The 25,276-nt window shown below is 36.9% G+C and overlaps 1 protein-coding gene across 2 annotated transcripts in view; it reads right to left on the bottom strand.

The window, feature by feature from the left end:
- The window catches only part of LOC150076458 ((E3-independent) E2 ubiquitin-conjugating enzyme UBE2O), a 758,089-nt gene that overhangs the window by 458,487 nt on the left and 274,326 nt on the right, over positions 1-25,276 (bottom strand). For both annotated transcript variants that reach the window (XM_090387793.1, XM_090387794.1), the window contains exon 11: positions 20,261-20,366. In XM_090387793.1, coding sequence (XP_090243919.1) covers positions 20,261-20,366 — 106 coding nt within the window. The remainder of the gene's footprint in view (positions 1-20,260; positions 20,367-25,276) is intronic.

Raw genomic sequence — 25,276 nt, 5'->3', positions numbered from 1 at the left:
AAGTCAACTTGATGTACTGCCTTAGAATTAATGTTTCTGAATCAAGAGCATAACCCCACCTCGTGTCCTTTTCATAGATATTATGCTTCTCATATTCAAATAATGCATCCCTTATGTCTGAGTGACACCATGTCTCCGATATTCCTACGTTTGCATTTGATGACTTAACCAGTAATTCAAATTCATTAAATTTACTTACTATGCTCCTAGCATTAGTTTACATGCAAGTACACATGCACATGTTCTTACTGTTAGTTACATAGCCCATGTATTTACTTGTTCTGTGATGACTCATAACAGGCCTTGAAATCCACAAGGATTTGCTTACCTCTTCTGATGCCTCCCTTAATATAATTGGATTGATTGCTTTCCAGGCTGATGCATGCTACTAGAAGCAATGCAAGAATCACATCTAGCTCTGCCTGCAGCTATTGTTAATCTAATAGTCTGCGTATCGCCCCCCAAGCTTAGAGTTTTCTGACCCACCTAACACTACCTTGATAGCTTTGGTAAATATTCTTGCACCCCCTTCTATTTAAGTGTATCCCATTCTGTAAAAACAGTCTCTCTTGTTAAGAAGCACACTCCTATTGAGTGTGGGCAGAATTGCAGACACCTTCAAATTTAATCATAACTCATGACTTTTTCTCTACTTTGTTCTGTACTTGTTATGAAAGTCCTCAGATCTCCTACTCTTAATATCATTAATGTCAACATGCACAACAATATAACCTTTTGTGTCCTTAAAAGATGATATCTGTTGTACAATTTCATCTACTTTTGTCCCTAGCCAACACATTCTGATCCTATTCCGCATATCCTTTTTGCACAATATATTTCCCTAACAGAGTCACCAACAATAATTACCTCTTGTGGGACCATGAATTCTGCCTTGAGAACTGCCACTCTGTTGCCTGATGCACAAGTGTACATTCTGGCATTGAGTTGGGCCCCTATTTTAATTCTTTCGAGGGCATCCACCCCATGCTTCAAGCTCACATAAACACTCAGTTTGTGCTTAATTTCCTCTGACTCTTTGCACCAATCACACAAAGACATCCCCTTTGGCTGTATCATGTCTTGTTCCAGATAGTCTGCAAACATTGCACAAGAAGCACATTTCGTAAGGCGTGATTCGTAGCACTCCCGCTACTTTGAATACGTTGTTTTGCTGCTCTAGTCTGAGGCGTGATTTTATTTAAATTCAGTTTAAGCTGGGAATACTACACCACACTGATAGATACCTAAAACCAATACTACATTCATAGAGTTTTAAATTAGTTATAGTCTTGCTTGAAATAAAATTTCTTAGTTGAAACAAAAAAATTATAACTTTTGAGCTACTTATTTATTACAATTAAAACCTGACTTGAGATAATTTGTTGTACGAGAGGTAATCATTTAATTGGTGGACTGGTGCAAGATTTTATGTTCACCACACAAACTTTTCATAACTGCCACAGAGTTGCTCTCTGATTGCTACTGAGCAGACTGTGTGCGCATGCTGGTACTTGTTGAGCTAGTGTTGTGTGAAGAGAGTTTTTTTTTAGCTGCATGTCACCAATGACTGTTTTGAAGCAAGTATCATGTCAGACATATAGACTGAACAGTGATATGCGACTCATTGTGTCAGATGGGGCTTAAATTCATAGGAAACAGTTCAAGATATGAATGAAGCATATGGCACTGAGTGCCTTTGTAGGACGGCCATATTTAAATGGCACAAATGATTCGGTGAAGGCCATAAATCTGTTGCAGATGACCCAAGACCTGGTCAGAATTCCTCCTCAACAACTCCTGAACAAATTGCAAAAGCCCAGGGAATCTTGGATGAAGACAGGCAAATTACACTTCGTGAATTAGCTGTTAGAATGTCCATTTCATGTGGTAGTGCTCAAAATATTGTGAAAGATCACCTAAAAATGTCACAAATTTGTGTCTGCTGGATTCCACACAGTTTGACACAAGAACAAAAACAGCAAAGAGTAGAATTGTGCAAAGAAATGATTGATTGCTTTGAAACACTTCAAACAGTGTCAAAACTTCTTAAATCAAATAGTGACTTGTGATGAAACTTTAATATTTCACTATGATCCAGAGACAAAACAACAGTCAAGTGAGTGAAAGTATTCTGATTCACCAAGACCTAAGAAATTTCAAGCTTCTCATTCAGCTGACAAATAAATGGTTCTTGTGTTTTTGACATAAAAGGCATTCTTGTTACACATTTTGTGTCTTGTGGAACAACTATGAATAAGGAAGCACACTGAGGTTTTCAGAGTCAAACCTTGCCACACCATTCGTGAGAAATGACAAGAACTTTTCAGTGTGAAGTGGTTTCTCCATCAAGGCAATGCCAGGACCCATACATCTAACATTGTGCAGCCAGTGACCACTGCAATAGGAGCTGAGGTTCTGTCACACTCCCCTTATTCACCAGACTTAGCCTTGTGTGATTTCTTCCTGTTTTCACATCTGAGAAGCGCTGAAAGGTAAGCATTTCGCATCTGACAGCAATGCTCGCAGAGCCACAACAGAAGTACTTCACAGTCTTTCAAAAAATGGCTTGCAAGAAGCACTTAATGCATGGGTACGACAGTCGCAAAAGTATGTAAAGTTCAGGGGAGAGTATTTCAAGGAGATTACATCAATTCTTTAATAATTATGAAAATAGATCTGATATTGAAGTAATGGAGATATATACATTTCTTTGTTTGTTTTTTAGAAGCATTAGCAACTAAGGCCATATTGCTGTGGGAATGTGCGGTACTCATTCCCTGACCTTTCCACATCCTCCGTATTTGGTGGTGACGGGCTCGGAGATATATACAATGGACCTCCACTTTACAATATTAATCCGTTCCAGAGACACCATCGTATCATGAAAATATCATAATTTGAATCCAATAACACACTGTTTTTTGGTAATTCATTCCAAGACCTTGGAAATTGAAATTTTCGCTATATAACTAGTCTATTTATTTCTGTAAAAGGTGATTTTTAGAATGGAAATTGTAGATACCGAATAAAAAAAATTGGTTAAAACTAATATATTGATTAAAGCACAACACAAAAAAATCACAAAACATGTGTTCAACACGTTTACAAAGGCTGCTATTGGCTGAGAGGAAGGACATGTGGTCCAGTCGGAGACAATCATAAGCCAAGCCTAATGTAAAGTGAAATAAGTAGACGCCTCTTTACATGGTCACTGGTTAGCAGAATCAGCCACTTCATGAATCAAATTTCAGAAAACCAATTTAAATCATTAAAATGCATTACAGTTTCATCGTTATCATATGTTTGGTTATAAGAATCAATTTTGAATGCCTTTGTGATATTTCTGGAGATCATGGCCATAAAACATTTGCACTTTCCAGTTTATTGGGCTTTTCTGTTAGTGCAATCTGTTATAAATGGGCAATAAACTCGATCTTATTGCATTTGCGAGGGTACTGATAGTAGCTGAAATTCTGTCCGTTTTTATGTTATTATTGTGAAATGTGTTTCCTCTTCCATGGAATCTTCAATCATATAAAAAACATAAATAAAATTTCAGAATCTTCTCTTCATTCCTGTATTTTAATTTTCATAAACTTGTTACTCCGTATCTCAATTGCGCGTATTGTGTTAGTTGCAATTTTATGCATGCCGTGTTCTTCACTATTGACTGCTTATGTTTTTTGCTGTTTTAAATTTTATAACAACAAAAAAATGTCAGTGAACAGAAATATCAATTAGTTAGCATGTACATATTACAATACTAATTGAGATATGTATGTAAGCGTAAATTTATTTTTATTTTGCTAACCTATGGAAAATATTCTTCCGATTTTTACATATTGTTTAATTTTGTTAATTGGCAAGGTAATAAAGCATAAATTTAAGCTTTATATCATTACTTTTATAATCTGTGGATAATATTCCTTCTATTTTCCCTTATCAGAATTGTCATTTAATAGAATTAAAATTCAATCACAGATGTGATCACAATGACTGGCACTTACCACATAGTGAATGGAGAGTCCATAGTAAAGTGATTTGATAATACAGTGAACCAATTGTAAAGTGGGGATCCACTGTGTATATATATATATTCAAATGGATTATTTTGTGAAGTAATTTTTTTAAAACATTTATTCGAAACTACTTGTCTATCTTGCAACTGGCTGCAAAGATAGAGCTAGTAAGTATATATTTTGTATTAATTTGTCTAAATGTATATTGTTTCCACAAGCAGTCTATGTCTGGCCATCTTCGCCTCCCTGATATGGGAGGCGAAGTTAGGAAAGTACTTAGGATAGCAATAGACACTCCTGCCCTCATATTGCATTAATAGCTCAAAGTTTTGAAGAATTTTAGGGGAAGGACAGTGAAAAGTATATGATTAAAGAAAATAACAGTTGGTGCTCAGGTAATCTGGGGGCACAAGTTCCCGTCCGTATTAGTAACGGCCCTGGATTGGGTAGGTTATTGCAATTTGGAAGGAGATGTCTTTGTATCTCTGTATATCCGAAATGTTATGTTAATGTCTACCCTAATGCTTAAATAAACCCTAAAGTTATTAACTATTAAAATTACACATATGAACCAACTAACATTAAAAACTCAAAATTAAAAATTAGAAGGTAACTGGCAAATGTATGTGAAACGGTATCTCTTCAGGATGCCATACCGTTTCAATAGTCTCCTGTATATATAATTTTGTGTTGGGGCCAAAAGTTTTTAAAAGAAAAGAATTTATCTAATCTACTGTGGGATCTATGTTAGGTTACCTATACTTTCAAGCTGTTGACAACTGCTGCTAGTTAGAAATTAATTAACAATAAAAAAAAAAAAAAAGAAAAAGAAAGTTATATATAAAGTTGCTGCTAGGACTTACAGACCTGCATGTGGCAGCCAGAACCAAAAAGTGAGAATGATTGTTTGAGTTTGCCGCCCAAGTCGTGGGCATAGGCGGCGACCTCTTACGTGGGCATTACAGTAGTTTGCCTACAGCACATCGGTTTGTCTTGGACCATAAGAGGCCGCCACCTATGCCCACGACGTGGGTGGCAAACTCAACGCAATCATTCTCACTTTTTGATTCTGGTTGCCATGTGTGGGTCGGTAAGTCCTAGCAGTAACTTTATATACTTTTTTTTTATTGTTAATTAATTTCTAACTAACAGCAATTGTCAACAGTTTAAAAGTATAGGTAGCCTAACGTAGATGCCACAGTTTCCTGTACATTAGATAAATTCTTTTCTTTTAAAAACTTTTGGCCCCAACACAAAATTATATGTACAGGAGACTATCGAAACGTTTCACACATATCTGCCAGTTACCTTCTAATTTTTAATTTTGAGTTTTTAATGTTAATTGGTTCATATGTGTAATTTTAATAGTTAATAGCTTTAGGGTTTATTTAAGCATTAGGATAGACATTAACATAACATTTCAGATATACAGAGATACAAAGACATCTCCGTCCAAATTGCAATAACCTACCCAATCCAGGGCCATTACTAATATGGATGGGAACTTGTGCCCACGGATTACATGAGCACAAACTGTCATTTTCTTCAATCATATTCTTTTCACTGTCCTTCCCCTAAAAATCTTCAACACACTGAGCTATTAGTGCAATACGAGTGCAGGAGTGTCTTTTGCTATCCTAAGTACTTTCCTAACTTCGCCTCCCATTAGCTATATAGCCAGGACTGCTTATAGATATAACATAGATTTAGACAAATTAATACAAAAAAAATAATAATAAATAAATATATATATAATGTTGGTTTATATATTAATATTACTATGTATTCTTTTGTATTTTAATCTTTCTTTTGTTATTCTAAACCTAATATGTATAGGCCATGCAGATTTAAGATGATCTAAATAAGGCTAGCTTAATGACCAGAATTGTATGAACACTAATGCCTATATGTAAAAACCACCAATAATAGGTAACAATCAAAAATTCGAACAATTAGAAACATATATATATATATACAGGCATACCTCGGTTAACGTTACCTCTGATAACGAAGCTTCGATATAACGAAGTCCGCAATTTCAAGCCCCATTTAACATAAAAAAAATATTCCAGTTTAATCACCTGAAATCTAAACAAACTGAAGAAATTACGGAAACCTTTGGGGCTTCTCGTGGTTGGCTCGAGAAATTTAAAAAACGGGCCAGGATTCATAGTGTAAAATTAACAGGAGAAGTTTCCAGAAAAACTAAACAAAATAATTGAACGTGAAAATTTTCCACCAAATTTGGTGTTCAATGTTGACGAAAGCGGTTTGTTCTGGAAACGGCTACCAACAAAAAGCTTCATTTCTATTGAAGAAAAATCAGCTGCTGGGTTCAAAGCAGCCAAAGACCGTTAACGTTACTCTTTGGATCAAATGCCTCTGGCGATTATAAATTAAAATTGTTATTAGTTTACCATTCAGAAAATCCGAGGGCATTAAAAGGTAACATAAAAATGAATTTACCTGTAATATAGAAAGCAAATAGAAAAGCGTGGGTTACCAAGGAGTTATTTACTGATTGGTTTGTTAACCACTTTTGTCCTGAAGTAAAACGGTATTGTCAAAAAAACAACTTTAAAAAAAAAAGCTCTTTTGTTGTTAGATAATGCTCCGGGACATCCTACTGATCTTAACACGTTGGACACATGCATTCCTGTCAAAGTTGTGTTTCTTCCAGCAAACACAACTTCCCTGCTTCAACCATTGGATCAGGGAGTAATAGCATCATTTAAAGCTTATTATCTGCGTCGAACATTAAGCAATTTAACTGAACTAGAGGATAAAGAGGAATGACAGTTAAAACTTTTTGGAAAAACTACACCATTAAAAACGCAATTGAAAACATTGATAGTTCTTGGAAAGAAGTCACTAAGAAATGCTTACATGGAATTTGGCGCAAAATATGGCCAGAAGTTGTACTAGAAGAAGAAAATAACATCCAAGAATTTAGAAATGAAGTTATCCAGATGGCTCAATCAATAGGTTTCGAAAATGTCGATGAAGAGGATGTTAGAAATTTATTGAATGCAGAAGATTATGGTTTTTCAGTGGAAGATTTAGAAAACCTTGTTAGCAACGAAGTCAAAGATAATGAAGACGAAGTTAAAGCAGTTCCTGCCGAAAAAGTGTTAACAACCAAAGATTTCAAAAAGGTCCTTAAATGACATTGAAAACGTTTTAATTTTTTTAGTGAAAATGATCCTGATTTAGGAAGAAGTTTTATTGTTAAGCGATCAGTGTTAAATGCAATAACTCCGTATAGGCAATTGTTAAATGAAAGAGAAAAAAAGCATAAGCAATCAACTTTAGACTCATATTTTAAAATGTGATTTCACTTTGTATGTAAGTTGACTGTATATTTAATAAAACTTTTCTTTGTTCGAAAAAAAAGCTTTTCATTTTCTTTACGTAGGAACGTATCCCTATTCTGGCCATAGTATTTTTACCTCTGAAAACGAAGTTTCGCTTAGCGAAGTAATTTTGTGGAACGCATCCTATTCGTTATTCGAGGTATGCCTGTATATATATATATATATATATATACAGTAGATCCTGGATAAGAAATTCCCGCATAAGAAGTTTTCCCCTATCCTAGATTTGGTTTCTTAAGTCCCAATTTCATCTCTATATGTTGTAATGTATTAATTTCCTGTGTAAGAAGTTTCCCGGGTAAAAAGGTTTCCTGCATAAAAACTTTGTAATAACGAATACACAGTGTATTATTATAATGACGTTTTCCCACTTAATAAATTTTTTTTTTTAAATACAAAAATTCTTTATTTCTATATTTAAAAAAATATTAAACAATATAAAAATTATGGTAATCAAACAAGTTACTGCCAAGCATGATTTTAGTTCGTAGAAAATCACTGAATTAGGTGAAATGGCATCGTTTATGTTATATCTCATATTGTGAATAAAAAAAATAAGCAAATTGGAGCATCTGTAGACTAGCCACCTACAGAGAGAGATCTGTTTGAGGTGCTTAAGGCCTTGAATGGATTGAGTAAGTTAAATGTTGATGTCATTCTTCCTCTTGCTGAGACTATACACATGGGGGGGGGGGACACAAATTCAAGTTGAGGAAGGATAGATGTGAAGTTTGCCTTCAGCTAGTGGGTGGTTAATTGGCGGATTCCATCTGCTGTTGTGGAAGTGTGTGTAGTCTGAATAAATTCAAGGAAGAACTAGACAAGTTCTTGGAGGGTATGGATGGGTGAAATGGTTTGTTTTTTTTGGCCGATACTATATAAGCTTTCTTTTTTGCATCATTTGCCACTACTACTAACGCTACTAAATACATGTTTAATTACTCTTATTTATTTTTTATTACTTTTTATTAACATTGAAATCTTTATAGCTGTTTTTTAAAATTCAAACAGCAATAATTCTATAACCATTCAGAATTGAACTGTTTTTGGGGTCTGAATAAATCGCGAAAGTGTAGTTTACATGATATGAAAAATCGGCCAGCTCTCTCTCTCTCTCTTTTATTATTTGTAACAACATTTGTACTTAAATATAAATGCGAGGATTATATTTAATTAATAATAACAAAAAGCACACTTTTAGAAAAAAGACTAGCCATCTCCACATAACAATTCTTTGTTATATGGCTTCTAGCGCTCTAATGTTAGTTTATTTGTTATTTGGTTTTTAGCAGCATTAGCAACTAAGGCCATATTGCTCTGGGGATATGCGGTGGTCATTCCCTAACCTTTCTGCATCCTCCGTATTTGGTGGTCATGGGCTCGAACCTCGGTCTAAATCAAGAAGCGTGTGCTACACACTGCTGCTCCTGCCTGCCTGGCTATGGAGGTGCCTTCTCTAATGTTAGAATATAGTGTGGACATAGTGTTTTTGTCAAGCGGTTCCCCACAAATCTGCATTAAGTACTCTGTGATGTACACACAACATTGAAAGGCCAATCAGTGTGGGTTATGTGTGAGTATTGTGTTGTTTGATTGGCCTCTTAGAATCAGCCACTTCATGAATCAAATTTCAGAAAACCAATTTAAATCATTAAAATGCATTACAGTTTCATCGTTATCATATGTTTGGTTATAAGAATCAATTTTGAATGCCTTTGTGATATTTCTGGAGATCATGGCCATAAAACATTTGCACTTTCCAGTTTATTGGGCTTTTCTGTTAGTGCAATCTGTTATAAATGGGCAATAAACTCGATCTTATTGCATTTGCGAGGGTACTGATAGTAGCTGAAATTCTGTCCGTTTTTATGTTATTATTGTGAAATGTGTTTCCTCTTCCATGGAATCTTCAATCATATAAAAAACATAAATAAAATTTCAGAATCTTCTCTTCAATCCTGTATTTTAATTTTCATAAACTTGTTACTCCATATCTCAATTGCGCGTATTGTGTTAGTTGCAATTTTATGCATGCCGTGTTCTTCACTATTGACTGCTTATGTTTTTTGCTGTTTTAAATTTTATAACAACAAAAAAATGTCAGTGAACAGAAATATCAATTAGTTAGCATGTACATATTACAACAGTAATTGAGATATGTATGTAAGCGTAAATTTATTTTTATTTTGCTAACCTATGGAAAATATTCTTCCGATTTTTACATATTGTTTAATTTTGTTAATTGGCAAGGTAATAAAGCATAAATTTAAGCTTTATATCATTACTTTTATAATCTGTGGATAATATTCCTTCTATTTTCCCTTATCAGAATTGTCATTTAATAGAATTAAAATTCAATCACAGATGTGATCACAATGACTGGCACTTACCACATAGTGAATGGAGAGTCCATAGTAAAGTGATTTGATAATACAGTGAACCAATTGTAAAGTGGGGATCCACTGTGTATATATATATATTCAAATGGATTATTTTGTTAAGTAATTTTTTTAAAATATTTATTCGAAACTACTTGTCTATCTTGCAACTGGCTGCAAAGATAGAGCTAGTAAGTATATATTTTGTATTAATTTGTCTAAATGTATATGTTTCCACAAACCTTTCTGCATCCTCCGTATTTGGTGGTCATGGGCTCGAACCTCGGTCTAAATCAAGAAGCGTGTGCTACACACTGCTGCTCCTGCCTGCCTGGCTATGGAGGTGCCTTCTCTAATGTTAGAATATAGTGTGGACATAGTGTTTTTGTCAAGCGGTTCCCCACAAATCTGCATTAAGTACTCTGTGATGTACACACAACATTGAAAGGCCAATCAGTGTGGGTTATGTGTGAGTATTGTGTTGTTTGATTGGCCTCTTAGTTACTGGGAGGCTCGATCACCATGGAAGAAGCCTTTCAGCATCAGTGACCGGCATGAGGAGCTGGGCCAGGAAGGTAGAAGGAACGCCTGAAGGACTTTCTCATCACTTGCAAAGCAAGAGAGGAGACAGGCCAGGTTAGAGGAATGGAGTGAGTTAGTATTAGTAACGGCCGTATGGTGCAAGAAAGCCTATGGCTTATGCTGCACCAGCCAAAAAAAAAAAAAAAAAAAAAAATCCGAACAAAACAATGATAAAAACAAAAATTAAATAAATAAATAAATAATAATAATTAATAAATAAATAAAAATAATAAAATGAAATTAAAAATTAAATAAAAAGGTAATTAATCCTATCATCCTATGCGCTTCCCTTACCCGAAAGTACTATCCAGATGACCTTTGAATTTCCCCAAACTGTCGGCCTCTACCACCCATGAAGGCAACTTATTCCAGTAATTTATAACTCGCTGGCTAAAATAAAACTTCCTGCAGTCCAATCTAAACATTTCCCCGCGTAACTTGAATTTATGTCCCCTAGTTCTAGCATCATTTATAATCTTGAAAATTTTGTCCTCATTCATTTTACTGATGCCTCTCAGAGCCTTAAACACCTCAATCAAATCTCCCCTAAGGTGTCTAGTTTCCAAACTCTGCAACCCACATATTCGAAGTCTTTCTTCATACGGACGCCCTTTTGCCGATCTCACCAGGCGAGTTACCCTTCTTTGCACCCTTTCAAGAAGCTCGATGTCTTTCTTTAGGTGCGGTCTCCATACTTGAACACAATATTCCAAGTGTGGTCTAACATAGGCCTTATATAATGGGATTATCACGTCCCTATCTCTACTTGCAAAAGTTCGATAGATCATCGATAGGACACCATGGGCCTTCCTTGCAACCTGTTTACAATGCTTAGAGAATTTCATGTCTGACCGTATCGTAACACCCAAGTCCCTTTCCTCCAGTACTGGGTTTAGTTGAACTCCACCAAGTGAATAAGTTATTTTGGGATTACTGTTTCCCAGGTGTAATACCTTACACTTTGTTGGATTAAAGCACAGCTGCCATTTTTCTGACCATTCTTGAAGTCTATCTAGGTCTCTCTGAAGAAGCTCAGCTTGACAGTGATCATTAACTACTCTACCAATTTTAACATCATCTGCAAATTTAGACATCACGCCCTCTATCCCTTCATCAATGTCGTTTATGAAAATTAAAAACAACAGTGGTCCTAATACTGATCCTTGGGGAACCCCACTTCTTACATCAACCCAATCTGAGGAATAGCCATTTATCACAACCCTCTGCCTCCTGCCCTGAAGCCATCCTTCTATCCATCTAAGGATTTTTCCAGTGATTCCAACCTGTTCCAGCTTATAAAGCAACCGCTCATGTGGGACTGAGTCAAAAGCTTTGCTGAAATCTAAATAAACAATGTCGAAATTATTCCCTAAATCCAGCTCGTGAGTGACCCTTTCGAAATAGCAAACCAGATTTGTTAAACATGATTTTCCCTTTACAAAACCATGCTGAGTATCCTTGAGAATTTCAATTCGATCCAAATGATCCTGAATTCCACCCTTGATCAATGCCTCCATGATTTTCTCTACTACTGAAGTCAGACTGACAGGTCGATAATTTCCCACTTCACTTTTAGAGCCACCCTTATGTATGGGAGATACATTTGCACTTTTCCAATCCAAGGGAATCTCCCCAGAGTCTAGTGATGCTCGCATAACCAGCCTCAGTGGTTCAATGCACTCGCTTGCCGCCTCTCTCAAGATTATAGGGTATATTCCATCAACTCCAGGAGCCTTACTAGTCTGTAGGCTCGAAAGTTTTTTCATTAAATAATCTTGCGAAATTTCAATATCATTAATTACATATTTTTTAACTTCGCTCCCACAATTTCCCATTGCCACAAAAGGCTTTTCATTTGTAAATATCGATGCAAAATAACTGTTGAGTTCATCTGAAACGGCAGCTGGTGTATTTATTACTATCCCCTTTCCCTTACGTAAAGGTCCGATCTGGTTTGTCCTGCTCTTCTTGGCATTTATATATGTGAAGAATTCTTTATCCCCCCTCTTTGCTCTGTTTGCTAGTGATTTCTCATAAACTGCCTTTGCCTGTCGAACCTTTTCTGTGGCTCTATTACACATCACCTTGTAGCTGTTATAGGCTTCAGTACTTTTTATTGCTCTGTAACGTTTCCATGCCACCTTTTTCTGCTCAAGTAATGTGGCAACTTCACTATTCATCCAACTTGGAACCCTTCTCGTGGAGTATTTTTTTAATGGTATATACGCATTCAAGGCATCGGTGATTAATGTTTTAAAAGCGTACCACAGTTCAAATGTAGTCATTCTCTGCGCGATATCTACCCAGTTAATAGAGGCCATGTAATACCTTAAGGCATCGTAATTTCCTTTTCTGAAATTAAAACCCGTTCCTTTGCCTTTTACTTCTGCTACCTCTCTCGTCATCATCCACCGTAGAACTCCGTGATCACTTCCTGCTACTGGTTCCTCTACTGTCAGCCCTGTTATGTCATCTGATTCATGTGTGATGATGAGGTCTAGGATATTCTTTTCTCTAGTACTTTCCCTGACATGTTGATACAAATAACAGTCATCTAGTTGATTTAAAAATTTTGTTCCCCATGTCGAGTTTCCTTCCCATTTACTCCAATCAATTAGAGGCAAATTGAAATCACCCATAATAAGGCATTGACGCTTACTTGCCCATTCCATTTGCATGTAAAGGCTTTTGTCATAGTCTTCACAATCACCTGGTCTGTAGATTACGCCTACTCGCATTGTACCTTTGTTTCCAACTATCTCACACCATACAGAGTTGGATAGGAAAGATAAGAAAAGGGGAAGGAAGCAAGGGTAGGCAGAGCGGAAGGCTACTCGCAGCAGAGGGCTAAACAGCTAGGCGATGCCATGCCTGTCAGTTGACCATCGTCAGCAGAACCCCTTCGATGAGGACTCATCGAGGTTGGTTAAAATTCTGCCTGGGAAGTGTCCCAGGCCAGCAAAAGAGCCCAAAAGTATCTAATCCCATGCAGTTGGAGAGGCAGCATCAGCAAAGGAACTTACAGGAGAAGAGGTGAAGGCAGGAATCCCCTTAGTTTATACCCTGCAGAGAGAAGTGTCGGCATTGGCAAGAATCTCTGGTGGAAGCTTTGTCAAGAGAAGTTGAGAATCACCCAGTGAAGTCTTCTAGGAGCAGCAGAGAACATGTTGGAGCATTGCAGTAGAAGATGAAGTTACTGTGATGGACAGGGAAAAATTAGAGGCAGCTCTCGAGTGGCCACATAATAGAACTTGATGATGTGATTGCAATGATGCATCCTGTGGAGCACAGAATCATTACTGGGATTGGTATATCCTTATGGCTGACAAGTTATTTAATTTCTGGTGTGACTGGCAGTGGGGAAGCTAGTCGACAGAATGAGCTGTGGTAGACATAGGTGTGCCAGTTGGTGGTTATGAGTGATAGCGGTGTCTGTTGAAGACCACGGTGGCATAAGTCGAGAATGCTTTGCAGGCTTCTTCTGATTCCAATACCCTAGCCACTGGATGGATTGTCAGCGCATTGAGGGCCAGAAGAAGCTGGTTGTTTTTTTTTTTTTTTTGATTTGGAAGTTGTTGGCGTATCGGCTTCTGTGGCCATATTGCACCTCCCAAGGTTTTTGCAGTACTTTGATCCAAGCTCGAGGCGGGAATCGAACCCGCGACCTTTGGGTTACCGGGCAGGTACTTTACCCACTCGGCTAGCCCGGTCGGCTAAGCTGGTTGTGGAGGTCTTTACACAGCTGTATTTATTCCCATGGTCACATATGGCGCTGCAGTGTGGTATAACAGGATGACGCAATGTCTGATCCTTCAGGTCCAGCGGCTTATGATGCTGCAAATGACTCGTGCGTGTCGGACCACATCAACTGCTGCACTACAAGTTCTTACTGGATGCCTACCTCTAGATCTCCATGACATATACTTCGGCCTCTCTCATGCCATCAAGAAGAATAAAGAGGTTGAAATACTCACCATTAAAATGCATACAGACACTAACATCAAACATGAGATGACCTGTGTTTGGACTGAACTGATTTCCCTATGGCAGACACGATGGAATAGCTCATCAACAGGTGAAATTACTAAACTCTTTATTCCGGATGTCATCTTCCTCAACAAATGACGTTGCAACTGGTTCCATCCTAATGTCTACACGTCCTTTCTTTTGACTGGCCATGGATCATTTAAAAGGCATCTTCTCGACTTTGGTATGGCTGATGATGCTATTTGCATCTGTGAATAGCCAGAGGACTGGGACCATATGATGCACTCCTGTCCAATATATCTAATGTTAGAGTCTAAATTACAGCTGAGTTGAATTAGAAATTCATGCAACTGGTCATTTCAAGTGCCCGTGAGATCTATGGTGCTTTTTAACTTTCACCATTTAAAAGATGGCACACACAAAATGATATCACTGCTGTTGATCTTTCCACAACATCTAAGAAAGGTACAGAAAATCAAAGCTTGACTGGCTCCAGTTTGAACTGAAAATGTCAGTCAGTGAGGGTTTCTAAGATCAGTTGCAAGAAAAGAAATCAAGAGTGAAAAGAAATCAATTAGTCTAACTTACGACAGAGCTGTTTTCGCGATTCACAGGATTAGCGAGTTTAATCATTAACATGCCAAAATTATATATACAGTAAAATCTCGTTAATACAAACTCGGTTTATACAAAGTACTCATTTATATGAAGAAAATACCATTCCCCTGAGAGAGGATAGGCTTTTCTATGTAAATATATTTGTTTATAACAAAATTCGGTTAATATGCATTACACAATTCTTTTTCATCCCGTGAGAAATAAATATTGTAATTTTGTACATTTAATACAAATCTTGGCAGAGCGATCCGATTATTGCCTCCGGCCACCTGGCTCCCTTCTTCCCAAAGGATGGCACTGACTCATTAGAAATTAGTTTTGTGTAAACAGAAGCAGTTTATGATAGCTACAATGTCAACTCTGAAAAACATCTTTCTAAAGGATGAGTTGTTAAATTAACAAAAGAATACAAAGTTTTTCTAAGTTGTTTACATGCACTCCCTCGCTCTCCACAGGAATGAGGTCAGTTGCAATTGTTACTCCAGTTCAAAAGTCTTTTGCTATCATATACAGCAATCTATTTTTTGTGCCATTTTATCTGAGCTGATGTCTTTTTCAGAACTTGTTTTTAAATTAAATTAAAATTTATTTATATTAAATCTTATCTAGCAGTGTTATGGCAACAAAACGTAGATGGACAGATTTAAGCCTGTAAATTAAACTAAATAAAAATTATACAAAAGGCTGATAGGTTGGAAAGAAGCAAAACAGACATTGCAAAGGAATACTACATCCCTTTACATGCACTACTTTATCTAAAATATGAAAAATCGAAAAAGACTTCATGAGCAAAACACAAGAAGCTTGAAACAAAACTTTTCGAGTGGATCTAATTTGCCAATATCAAGTCCGATTTTGCAAGAAAAGGCAAATTATCTAGCTCAACAACATGGGATTAGAGACTTCAAATGCAGCAGTGGCTGGCTCCAAAGATTTAAAGATAGGAATAACTTGGTTTCGCAAAACGTTTGCGGTGAGTCTGGATTAGTCGACAAAGAAAAGGCTACAGACTGGTTGTGTTCAGTACGGTCCATCCTTGAAAAATATGAGGCAAAGGATATTTTTAATCTTGACAAGACAGGTTTATTTTATAACATGCTGCCAAACAAAACATTTGCTGTTTGAGGAGAGTCTTGTCATAGTGGAAAATTAAGTAAACAAACCCTCACTGTTCTGTTATGCTGCAATTCAGATGGCAGTACAAAACTATGCCCACTTGTGATTGGTAAGTTTTCCAAGACAAGATGTTTTAAAGCAGTTAACCAACTTCCCTGTGATTACGAGGCCAATAGAAGTGCTTGGCTTACGGTCAAAATTTTTCAGTCTTGGTTATCAAAATTGGACAGAATGGCTTCAGAAAAAAGGAACGTTTTGATGATTCTAGACCGATAAACTAAGATGATCACTTAGTTTATCTTACAGCACATTCTGCCGAGACACTTAAGTTGACAAATATACGGCAGTTATTTTTACCCCCCAATACCACCAGTTTAATGCAACCACTGGATCAAGGCATTATTTATAACCTCAAGAGAGCATATAGAGCCCGTCTGATAAGGTACTTGATCCGCAACACAGAAGGAGGAAACAATTTGCAGCTAAACTGGAATGTCTTGTATGCTATCCGTTATCTTGTTATTGCTTGGGAAAAGTATTACATCAAGTGTAATAATCAACTGCTTCAGAAAGAGTGGCTTTGGAGAGAATATCATCAAAAAACATGGTCCAGCAGACGAATGTGATAGCAAGAGTGAGGAATGGAGGAATATGAAGGAGCATATGGATTTTGTTGGTGAATTTGAAAAGTTTGTGAAGGTGGATGATGAAGTTGCTACCACTGCAATGCCAACACTAGAAGAGCTGCTGGGTACCAAACAAAATGATGATGTTTTTATTACTAGCGACAGCGAAAGTGAAGAAGCACGCACATTGCCATCTAAAAAAGATGTCCAAAATGCATTGAGCATAATAGAGAATGTATTGGCCTGCAGTATAGTTGATAAAGAAACAACCATTGCATTTGATAATGTCTGTGCTGTAGTTAAAAATGCATACAGGACAAAATCTGTGCAAACAACATTGGATTCTTTCTTTAAATTAGATTAATTTATTAAAAAGTTAATGGTTTGTATGTCTCCTTTTATATTAAGATTGTAATTCTTTTTACTGTGATACTAAAATATTGTATATATCAAAGTATATACTGTACAATATTTTCATTTTTGTTAATATTGCTTTTCTCTTAGTTTATCTTACAAATAAAATAAAATCTTTAAAAAATTGTGTCATTCCTATTACTGTATTGTTAGACAAGGCTTTTGTTTTTATTTCATTTTTATTTTTATTATTTTATTTTATTAATTTATTTTTGATATTATTATTATTATTTGTTATTATTCTCAGATATAAATGTAACAAAAAAAAAAAAAAAGGGTAAAATTTTGACACTTTTGGGGGACCTCGTTACTACAAACCTCGTTATTACAAAACGTGAAAATTTAGGTCCCATGAACTTTGTATTAACGAGATTCCACTGTAGTCACTCAAATTTGTATACAGAGTAATTTATTCTGCAAATTATAGAACACTAATGTTACACAACTGGCAGAATAAATTTGACAAAAATAAACAGAGAATGTTTAAAATGGTTTTTTGAGGTGATACTTATGTAATGATTGAATTTAAAGACTGTTGATGTCACATACAATCTCAGTGATTTGTGCTTTATGAGCACAAATCATTATTCTGAACACAATGGGTGTTCATAATAATGAAAAATGAAGACCAAGTGTTCAAAGAAGTCAACTCATGAATGGGTAAATGAAAGTAAGAATTTATTTCATTACACTTTACGTGGTAACTGTATGTGCACGGTACCTGAAATAAAGAATCGGATATGTTGTCAGCTGCTGTGTATGCAGCAATTGTTGAAATAAATGCAATAGTTGCTGCATACACAGATATTCAAAATGGCTTCTGTGCTTGTTACAGCAAGCAATCAGTTTGTTGTTTGGTTTTTAGGAGCATTAGCAACTAAGGCCATATTGCTCCGGGAATATGCGGTGGTCTTTCCCTGACCTTTCCGCATCCTCTGTATTTGGTGATGACAGGCTCGAACCCCAGTCTAATCAAGAAGCATGTGCTACACACTGCTGCTCCTTCCCACCTGGCTGCGGAGGTGCCGCAGGCAATCAGACATCATGTGTTAGAGTATATAGATCGCAATTAGATTGCTCTGTACATGCTCTAACATATTGACACCCAGAGTGGCAAAGGTGGCATGAGCCACAAAACTAAATTATTCAAGCCTGAAGGCCAGTCAGCAGGAATCTGTTCCTTCAAATGGCCCCCACAGAAAATAGTCCAATGGATTTGGATCCAGTGATAGAACTACCATGGCCTATCCATTTCTCTGGATAAACAGTATTGAATGATGATGGCAGAGCTGCACCATTTCATTATGTCTGTACATAGCATGTGTTCAAAGGCTGATTTGCATCTTGTGTGGTTTGGAAAATCCATAATAACTTATAGGGAAACCAAATACCCCACTCCCTCCACCTGAGATTGGCTAACTACAGTCCTGCATGGCAAGGCTTTTAAGAATTCCTCCAGTCTCTGATAAGATTCAAACTCAGAATGCTTAGTCACCGTCCTCCACAACAGTTTAGTGGTTTCTCCATCTAGTGAACAAACTATTAAACTGCCATGCAGGTAAGGTGATGGCAGCCAGTAAGTAGTGCTAAAATGCAGTGGGGGTGCCACATGTTAACTCCTGTACCATAGTAGATAAATAGAGACAATGCTCCCCAGTCAAAGGATAAGGGAGTAGATGGGGATCCTACGATTTTGTCTCCATGGATACTGGCCCATACACTGAAGCCAAAACTGCTGCAGAGCAGCAACATGAAGATTTACACAATCAATACTGTATATCGTTGCAATTCCAGATATCCCCATGTGAAGCATGCTACATCAGTCCATGGGAGACCAAACTGTTTGTAGGAGACAGTTGCTGCAGAACCCATTCAAAGTAAGACAATTGACATATGTAATCAGCAAGCAAGCGTTCATGAATACGAACACAGTGAAAGTCATATGGGTGCAAACCATTTCCTCTCATAACACAGTGAATGGTGATATGGTTCACTCCTAACTATCAAGGCAGCATATGGGTATGCTAGTTGTTGGATCAGATACCACTGTTTCCAAAACTGCTTCCTCCACATCAAGCACTTTGAGCATGGCCAACCCTTGTCTGTACCAACCATAAGTTCGATACTTGGGATTCTTGGAGGCTAATCAAGTTGCCTAATGACATTGGTGTTGAGATGCCATAAGCCTAGGTACTATTGCACATATGCATGATCAGCGATATGTGCACTTCCTCGACACTGTCCCAACATGAAGTATGTGTCACAGTACTCATTAGTTATGTGCCATCTTTTCAGAATCAATTTTTCAACAGCTGATACATTACAGCTATTCATAACATATTCATAACATTACAGATATTCATTCATAGAGGCCTCCGTAGCTGAGTGGGCAGGAGCGTGAGTGCAGTAGCACACGCTCTTTGAGTAGACCGGGGTTCAAGCCCCTGACTGCTGAATACGGTCGATCTGCCAACCCGCACTGGACCAGCGTGGCAGATTATGGTCCATTTCCCTCACCATGAATTGTTGAGGAGGCTTCCATCCTGCAGTGGGTTGATAATGGCTGCACTTTACTTTTTTTACATATTGCAACATGTCTGTGAATATGCAATTTGCACAGAAATGCACTTTTAAATTGCCTTTTCGACAGAAAATGCTCATTGTCCAGATGCGACATCATCAATCTTTAATTGTAATTATCTCATTAAACGTGTCACTTCAAAAAAGCATTCAGAATGTTTTCAGTTTATTTTTTGCCAAGGAATCATCTTCTGTGCTGATTATATGGCATTAAAGTTATACTGTGTATGTATATGAGTGCCTTACCTATGAGTTTCATTAAGCACTACATTTAATTCACTATTAACATTACTCAATTATTAAATTGAAGCTATACAAATGAATGAAATGAAAATCTTACATGACAATTACTTAAATGAATAATTGCACATCATATCAAATATGATGTGCAATCATTCATCGCAAAATACCAGTCAGACTTATCCTTATGAATTTAAATCAGTTTTCCTATTTAGATATTCTGATTATAATGTTTTTGACTAATCTCATTTTATTAAACTCTCATATACATTATATAACAAATACACTTGAAATGTAATAAATTAATAATGATCTGCATTGCTCACCTCAAAATTTGCAACTCGTATAACACAAGAACCAGGCCTGTACTTAAAGTCAGGGTGATCTTTAATGTCATAAACACTAATTTCACACTCTGTTAAAATTTCTGGGCTGAAAATAAATGTTTATTGTTTAAACAGAATGATAGTGAGTCTTATGTATATATAGACAGCTCAAATTATTTTAAACATAACAAAATTATTTTGATACATAACCCTGTTCCTGAACTTAATGGATAAAAATATTTATATAGTGGCATACAAATTTTTTCCAGATAAAACAAAGGTAGCACCAGCGCTGATTTGAACCAGTAACACATGGCTAAAAGTGAACCGTGCCTAATAACAGCAACTTTGGTTTTAATGTGATATGCAATATGGAATCTCATCAATGTCTAAAATAGTGGGCAAATGCTGAGATATAATGACAAGTCATACTAATAATAAATCCCACACAAATCACAGCTTTGTGTTGAAAATGATACAGATTATTAGCTGCAAATGGTGGTAAAGCAAACTTCTACCAAACTGTTACATTTATTGCAAACTAAGGTTCACTAAATAAACTGAGGAACTGCCATAAATTTATTTATTTATGGCAGTTCCTCAATTCACAATGTTTTTGATGCAAAAAATTTTGGTTAACAATGGCCCTCTCATTGGATCCATGAAATTGATTAATGATCAAAGTTTCAATTATTAAAATCAGTACAAAAAAATTTAGGTAAAAAAAAAAAAAAAAAACACTCAAAACCAATGATATCATAATTTTTTGCCACTCTAAAGTCTGTGTATTTGTTTTTGATCAATCAAAGTGCTTTAAAATCATGTTTATCGGTTCAGTGTGCTTGTAGTCTGTCTCTCTCTCTCTGTATTTTGCCTTTTCGGTGCAAACATTTCTTTGTGATTTTCATAATTTTTGATTGTACAAGCCTCTTTCTGATCCTGATTTTCATAAATTTAAGTGATTTTATAAATTAAATCAATAGTCATGCCCCCAAAAGTGAGCACAGATAAAAAAAAAAAAAAAAAAAAGGCAGGACGACAATTTCTGTGAAAGAGAAGCAAGAAATTATTGCAAAAATGGCATTAAAGTTATGTAGAGATCTTTTTAGGGGTAAGAATTTTTTGTCAATTTACTGAACTAATTGTATATGCATATATTAGCATAAATATTTATTTACTAATGTGAAATGTTCAATACTGTACAGAACTGTACTACACTGGCGTGCAAAATTTAAGGACCAGTCAGGTTTTCACCTGCAGCTTCTCATAGGAGTGGTCTGAATATGGTAAAAGAACACCAAAGGAACCTTGTGTGGTACAGAAATGATGAAGGAAACAACACCGAGACAACAACAGAAACAAAATGATAGAGAGGGAATTTATTCAAAAAATGGCAACATAGTGCTGGCTGCCATTATACAGATGCATCACTGCCAAAGATGCAACAAAGGAAAGTGGTCCTCAGTAGGAGATATGGCCACCCCTAATGTCAATGCAGGCTTTGCACCGCCTGTCCATACTTAGAACAATGTTGCTGATAAGTTCTTGCGGTAACATCATCCATTCCTCTGGCAGCGCCATCTTCAGCAGGTGAACATTTTCTGGTGGGTGTGGACATGCCACTAGGCATCTCCCCAGAGCGTCCCATGTGTGTTCGATGGGATTTAGATCGGAGGAAACAGGCAGGCCAATCCATAAGAACAATGTCGTCACTTTCCAAAAGCATATCAACAGCTGCAGTGCAATGGGGTGCGGCATTATCACCATAAACATGAACTTGGAGCCAGTGGCTCCTTGGAACAGACGCACATGGGGAAGGATTACCTCAGTCCAATACCACCTTCCAGTATCTGGTGTTGTGTACATCCATCCAAGATAACGCCTCCCCAGATGAGAACCCTCAACCGCCATATCGATCCCTTTCAATGATGTTTGTGGGGTGATACCATGTGCCAACCTCTCATTGATGTCCAGAATCGCTGCTGAGACTGAATCTACTTTTATCAGTAAAGAGTACCTTAAGTAAAGATTTTGAGGTTGTAACCTTTAGAAATAGTGATGGTCCTTAAGCTTTGCACACCAGTGTTTAAAGTATGGGTTTTTCTGTGAAAAAAGTTCAACTTCCGATGGTCTTGGAACAGATTAGGCCTTTAACCCTTATCCATTATTATGAAAGCTTCTTTGGACTTAGGGGAGGTACCCCCATGGACTGGAGATGTGCAATTATAGACCTGTTAGTTTAACTTCTGTTCCAGGAAAATTAATGGAAACACTGGTTAAAGAAGCACTGCAGGATCATATAGACAAGACTTCAGTTATAGCTCGAACACAGCATGGTTTTGTTAAGGGAAAGTCTTGCCTGACCAATCTGATTGGATACTGTGATGTGTTCATAAAGGAACTAGATGCAGGGAATAACTTTGATATCATATATGATATCATATTGGATCTTAGAAAGGCTTTTGATACTTTTGCACATGGAAGACTGCTGAACAAATTGGAGCAGTGTGGCATCGGAGGCAAATTGCTGCTATGGATAAAGGGATGGTTGAGTGGGAGAAGACAGAGTGGTAATCAATGGACACTGATCACAGTGTTGGGTCCATTGTTGTTTTCTGTATTTATAAATGATATTGATGATGGTATATCAAGCTTAATGTCCAAGTTTGCAGACGATACGAAGGTTGGCAGGGTTGTTAAGGATGCTAATGACAGTACGCTACTGCAACAGGATCTAGAAAAGTTCAGCAGATGGGCTGAGAGGTGCAAATGAAGTTTAACATTGACAAATGTAAAGTACTACATATGGGAAGCAGTAACCCCAGAGTGATGTATCAACTCTGTGGTACTACACTGACAGTGGTAGAGAATGAAAAGAACCTGGGGGTAATTGTGTAGGCAAATATGAAGTTTTCTGAGTAGTGCAGACGGTTTGTAAGAGTAGTTCATAGTGTCTTGTCAATGATATACAGGAATTTTTCTAGCCAGGATAAGGAGGTGATTATCCCCATGTATAAGGCAATGGTCAGGCCACACTGTGAGTACTGTATACAGGTCTGGAGGCCTCATTTTAAGAAGGATGTAGGGCTGTTGGAACGAGTACAGAGAAGGGCAACAAGATTAGGGAATGAAACAAAGGGTTGCTCTTACGAAGAAAGACTTAAATTTTGCAAATTACAGTGTCTGGAGACTAGGCACCTGTGAGGTGATCTGATTGAGGTGTATATAGCCTTGAATGGCTTGAGCATGCTCAATGCTGATGGGATTCTTCCTCTTGCTCAGAATAATCACCTGAGAGGGCATAAATCCAAATTGAGGAAAGACAGATGTACAATAGATGTGTGGAAGTTTGCCTTTAGCCGGCGGGTAGTTGGTTGGTGGAACAGACTCCCATCCTTCGTTGTGGAAGTTGATAGCCTAAATAAATTTAAGGCCGAGCTGGACAGGTATTTGGAATGAATTGAGGGGTGAAATGGGGGCGGTTTTTTTTTTTTTTTTGGCTAATGCTGTGTAAGCTTGCTTTCTTACATCGTATGCCTCTGCTAATGCTAAATGTATACTGTCATTATGATGTTGTTGATGTGCTTTAATGAAACCGGAGCCTCATATCCGGCGAGTGTGGGCTTGGCACACCCAGGGTCCTGAGCTGAATATCACCATTCTTCCCTTTCTGGGTGATTCCCTTCTACTGCTGACTCTCTCTCTCTCTCTCTCTCTCTCTCTCTCTCTCTCTCTCTCTCTCTCTCTCTCAGGGTAACTTGGAAATTTTTTTGGCTGGTGCAGCATAAGCCTCAGGCTTCCTTGCACTATATTGCTAGTAATAATAATAATAATAGTAATAATAATTAATTAAGGGCTGAATGATGGGAATACGTGCTGTTCGTAACTTTTCTGCTTCCTTGTGCGTATTGTGAGAAATAGTAGTAGAATGTGGCAATAAATCCTTAATGTGTAAATTTCCCTGGAGAACTCCTACTTTTTTTTTTATTAAAGTCGGAGAATAGTTTATGAAACCCATACCACTTACAATGTCAAAAGGTCTGACATCCTTACAACATAATAAAACACACAATTTAGTTACCTCTTCTTTTATCTTTTGAGATATATGTGAAGATGACGGTTGCGGATGCAAATGTTTCTCGATAGAACTTGACCAACACTGACTGACTGGAAATTTGCAAGAATGGCAATTTAAATGGGAACTTCCCATTTTCGTTGCAGAATAACTTAAAATTGATTGACATTTTATGCACTGAACAGCACCAATTTTTTCATTTGTAGATGCATCTTGTACCTCTATAAATTTTTTCTATATATCACTTTTAGTATGCTTTCTTTTTACTAAAATATACTGTCCACTTATCAATTTCACTTTTATTTCATCAACATTCATGATGAGGGTACACCTGGTACTATTAATAATTAAATTAAAAAATTAGAACTGACCATTACTTCTGTCACTGGCAATTCTCACTGTATGAATGATGTATAAGCCTTCAGCTTACCTGTATAGTATCTCTAAATTATTGGTTAGTATTGAATATTGCAAAGAAGTGGTTAGAAAGTATGTCAACCCAAAATCCCGGATGTATTAGAACTAGGGATTAATGGTATCAGACTTTTAAGAAATACTGTATACATACAACTAAAAAGGGGCCCAGTGCTGGGGGACATAATGACTCATATCATAATGACATAATGACTCTTGATGTAACGTAAATTACAGCATAATACTCGCTTAAGGGTAAATATTACTTTACTCAGCAAAAATATAGACAGAGTCATTTCCACAAAAGAGTCCAAATGGTCAGCGGCTTGAACCCCAGTCTAATCAAAGAGCTTGTGCTACTGCACTCCCACTCCTGACCACTCGGCTAAGGAGGCCTGTTACTTTTACTGGCAGTTGAGTGCTATATGAATAATTAAATATTTTAACTGAAGGCATTGCCAAAGGTAGTTCTCCTGAAAATCCAAAGCTTTACTGCATGTGATATAAAGGTGAAAAAGCCTCTTGTT

Source organism: Mastigoproctus giganteus, chromosome 13 (genome assembly GCF_048544385.1).
Source record: "Mastigoproctus giganteus isolate SK-2022 chromosome 13, ASM4854438v1, whole genome shotgun sequence".
NCBI lineage: Eukaryota > Metazoa > Arthropoda > Arachnida > Uropygi > Thelyphonidae > Mastigoproctus > Mastigoproctus giganteus.
The sequence above is the reverse complement of the archived record's forward strand: the minus strand, read 5'-3'. Positions and strand labels throughout refer to the sequence as shown.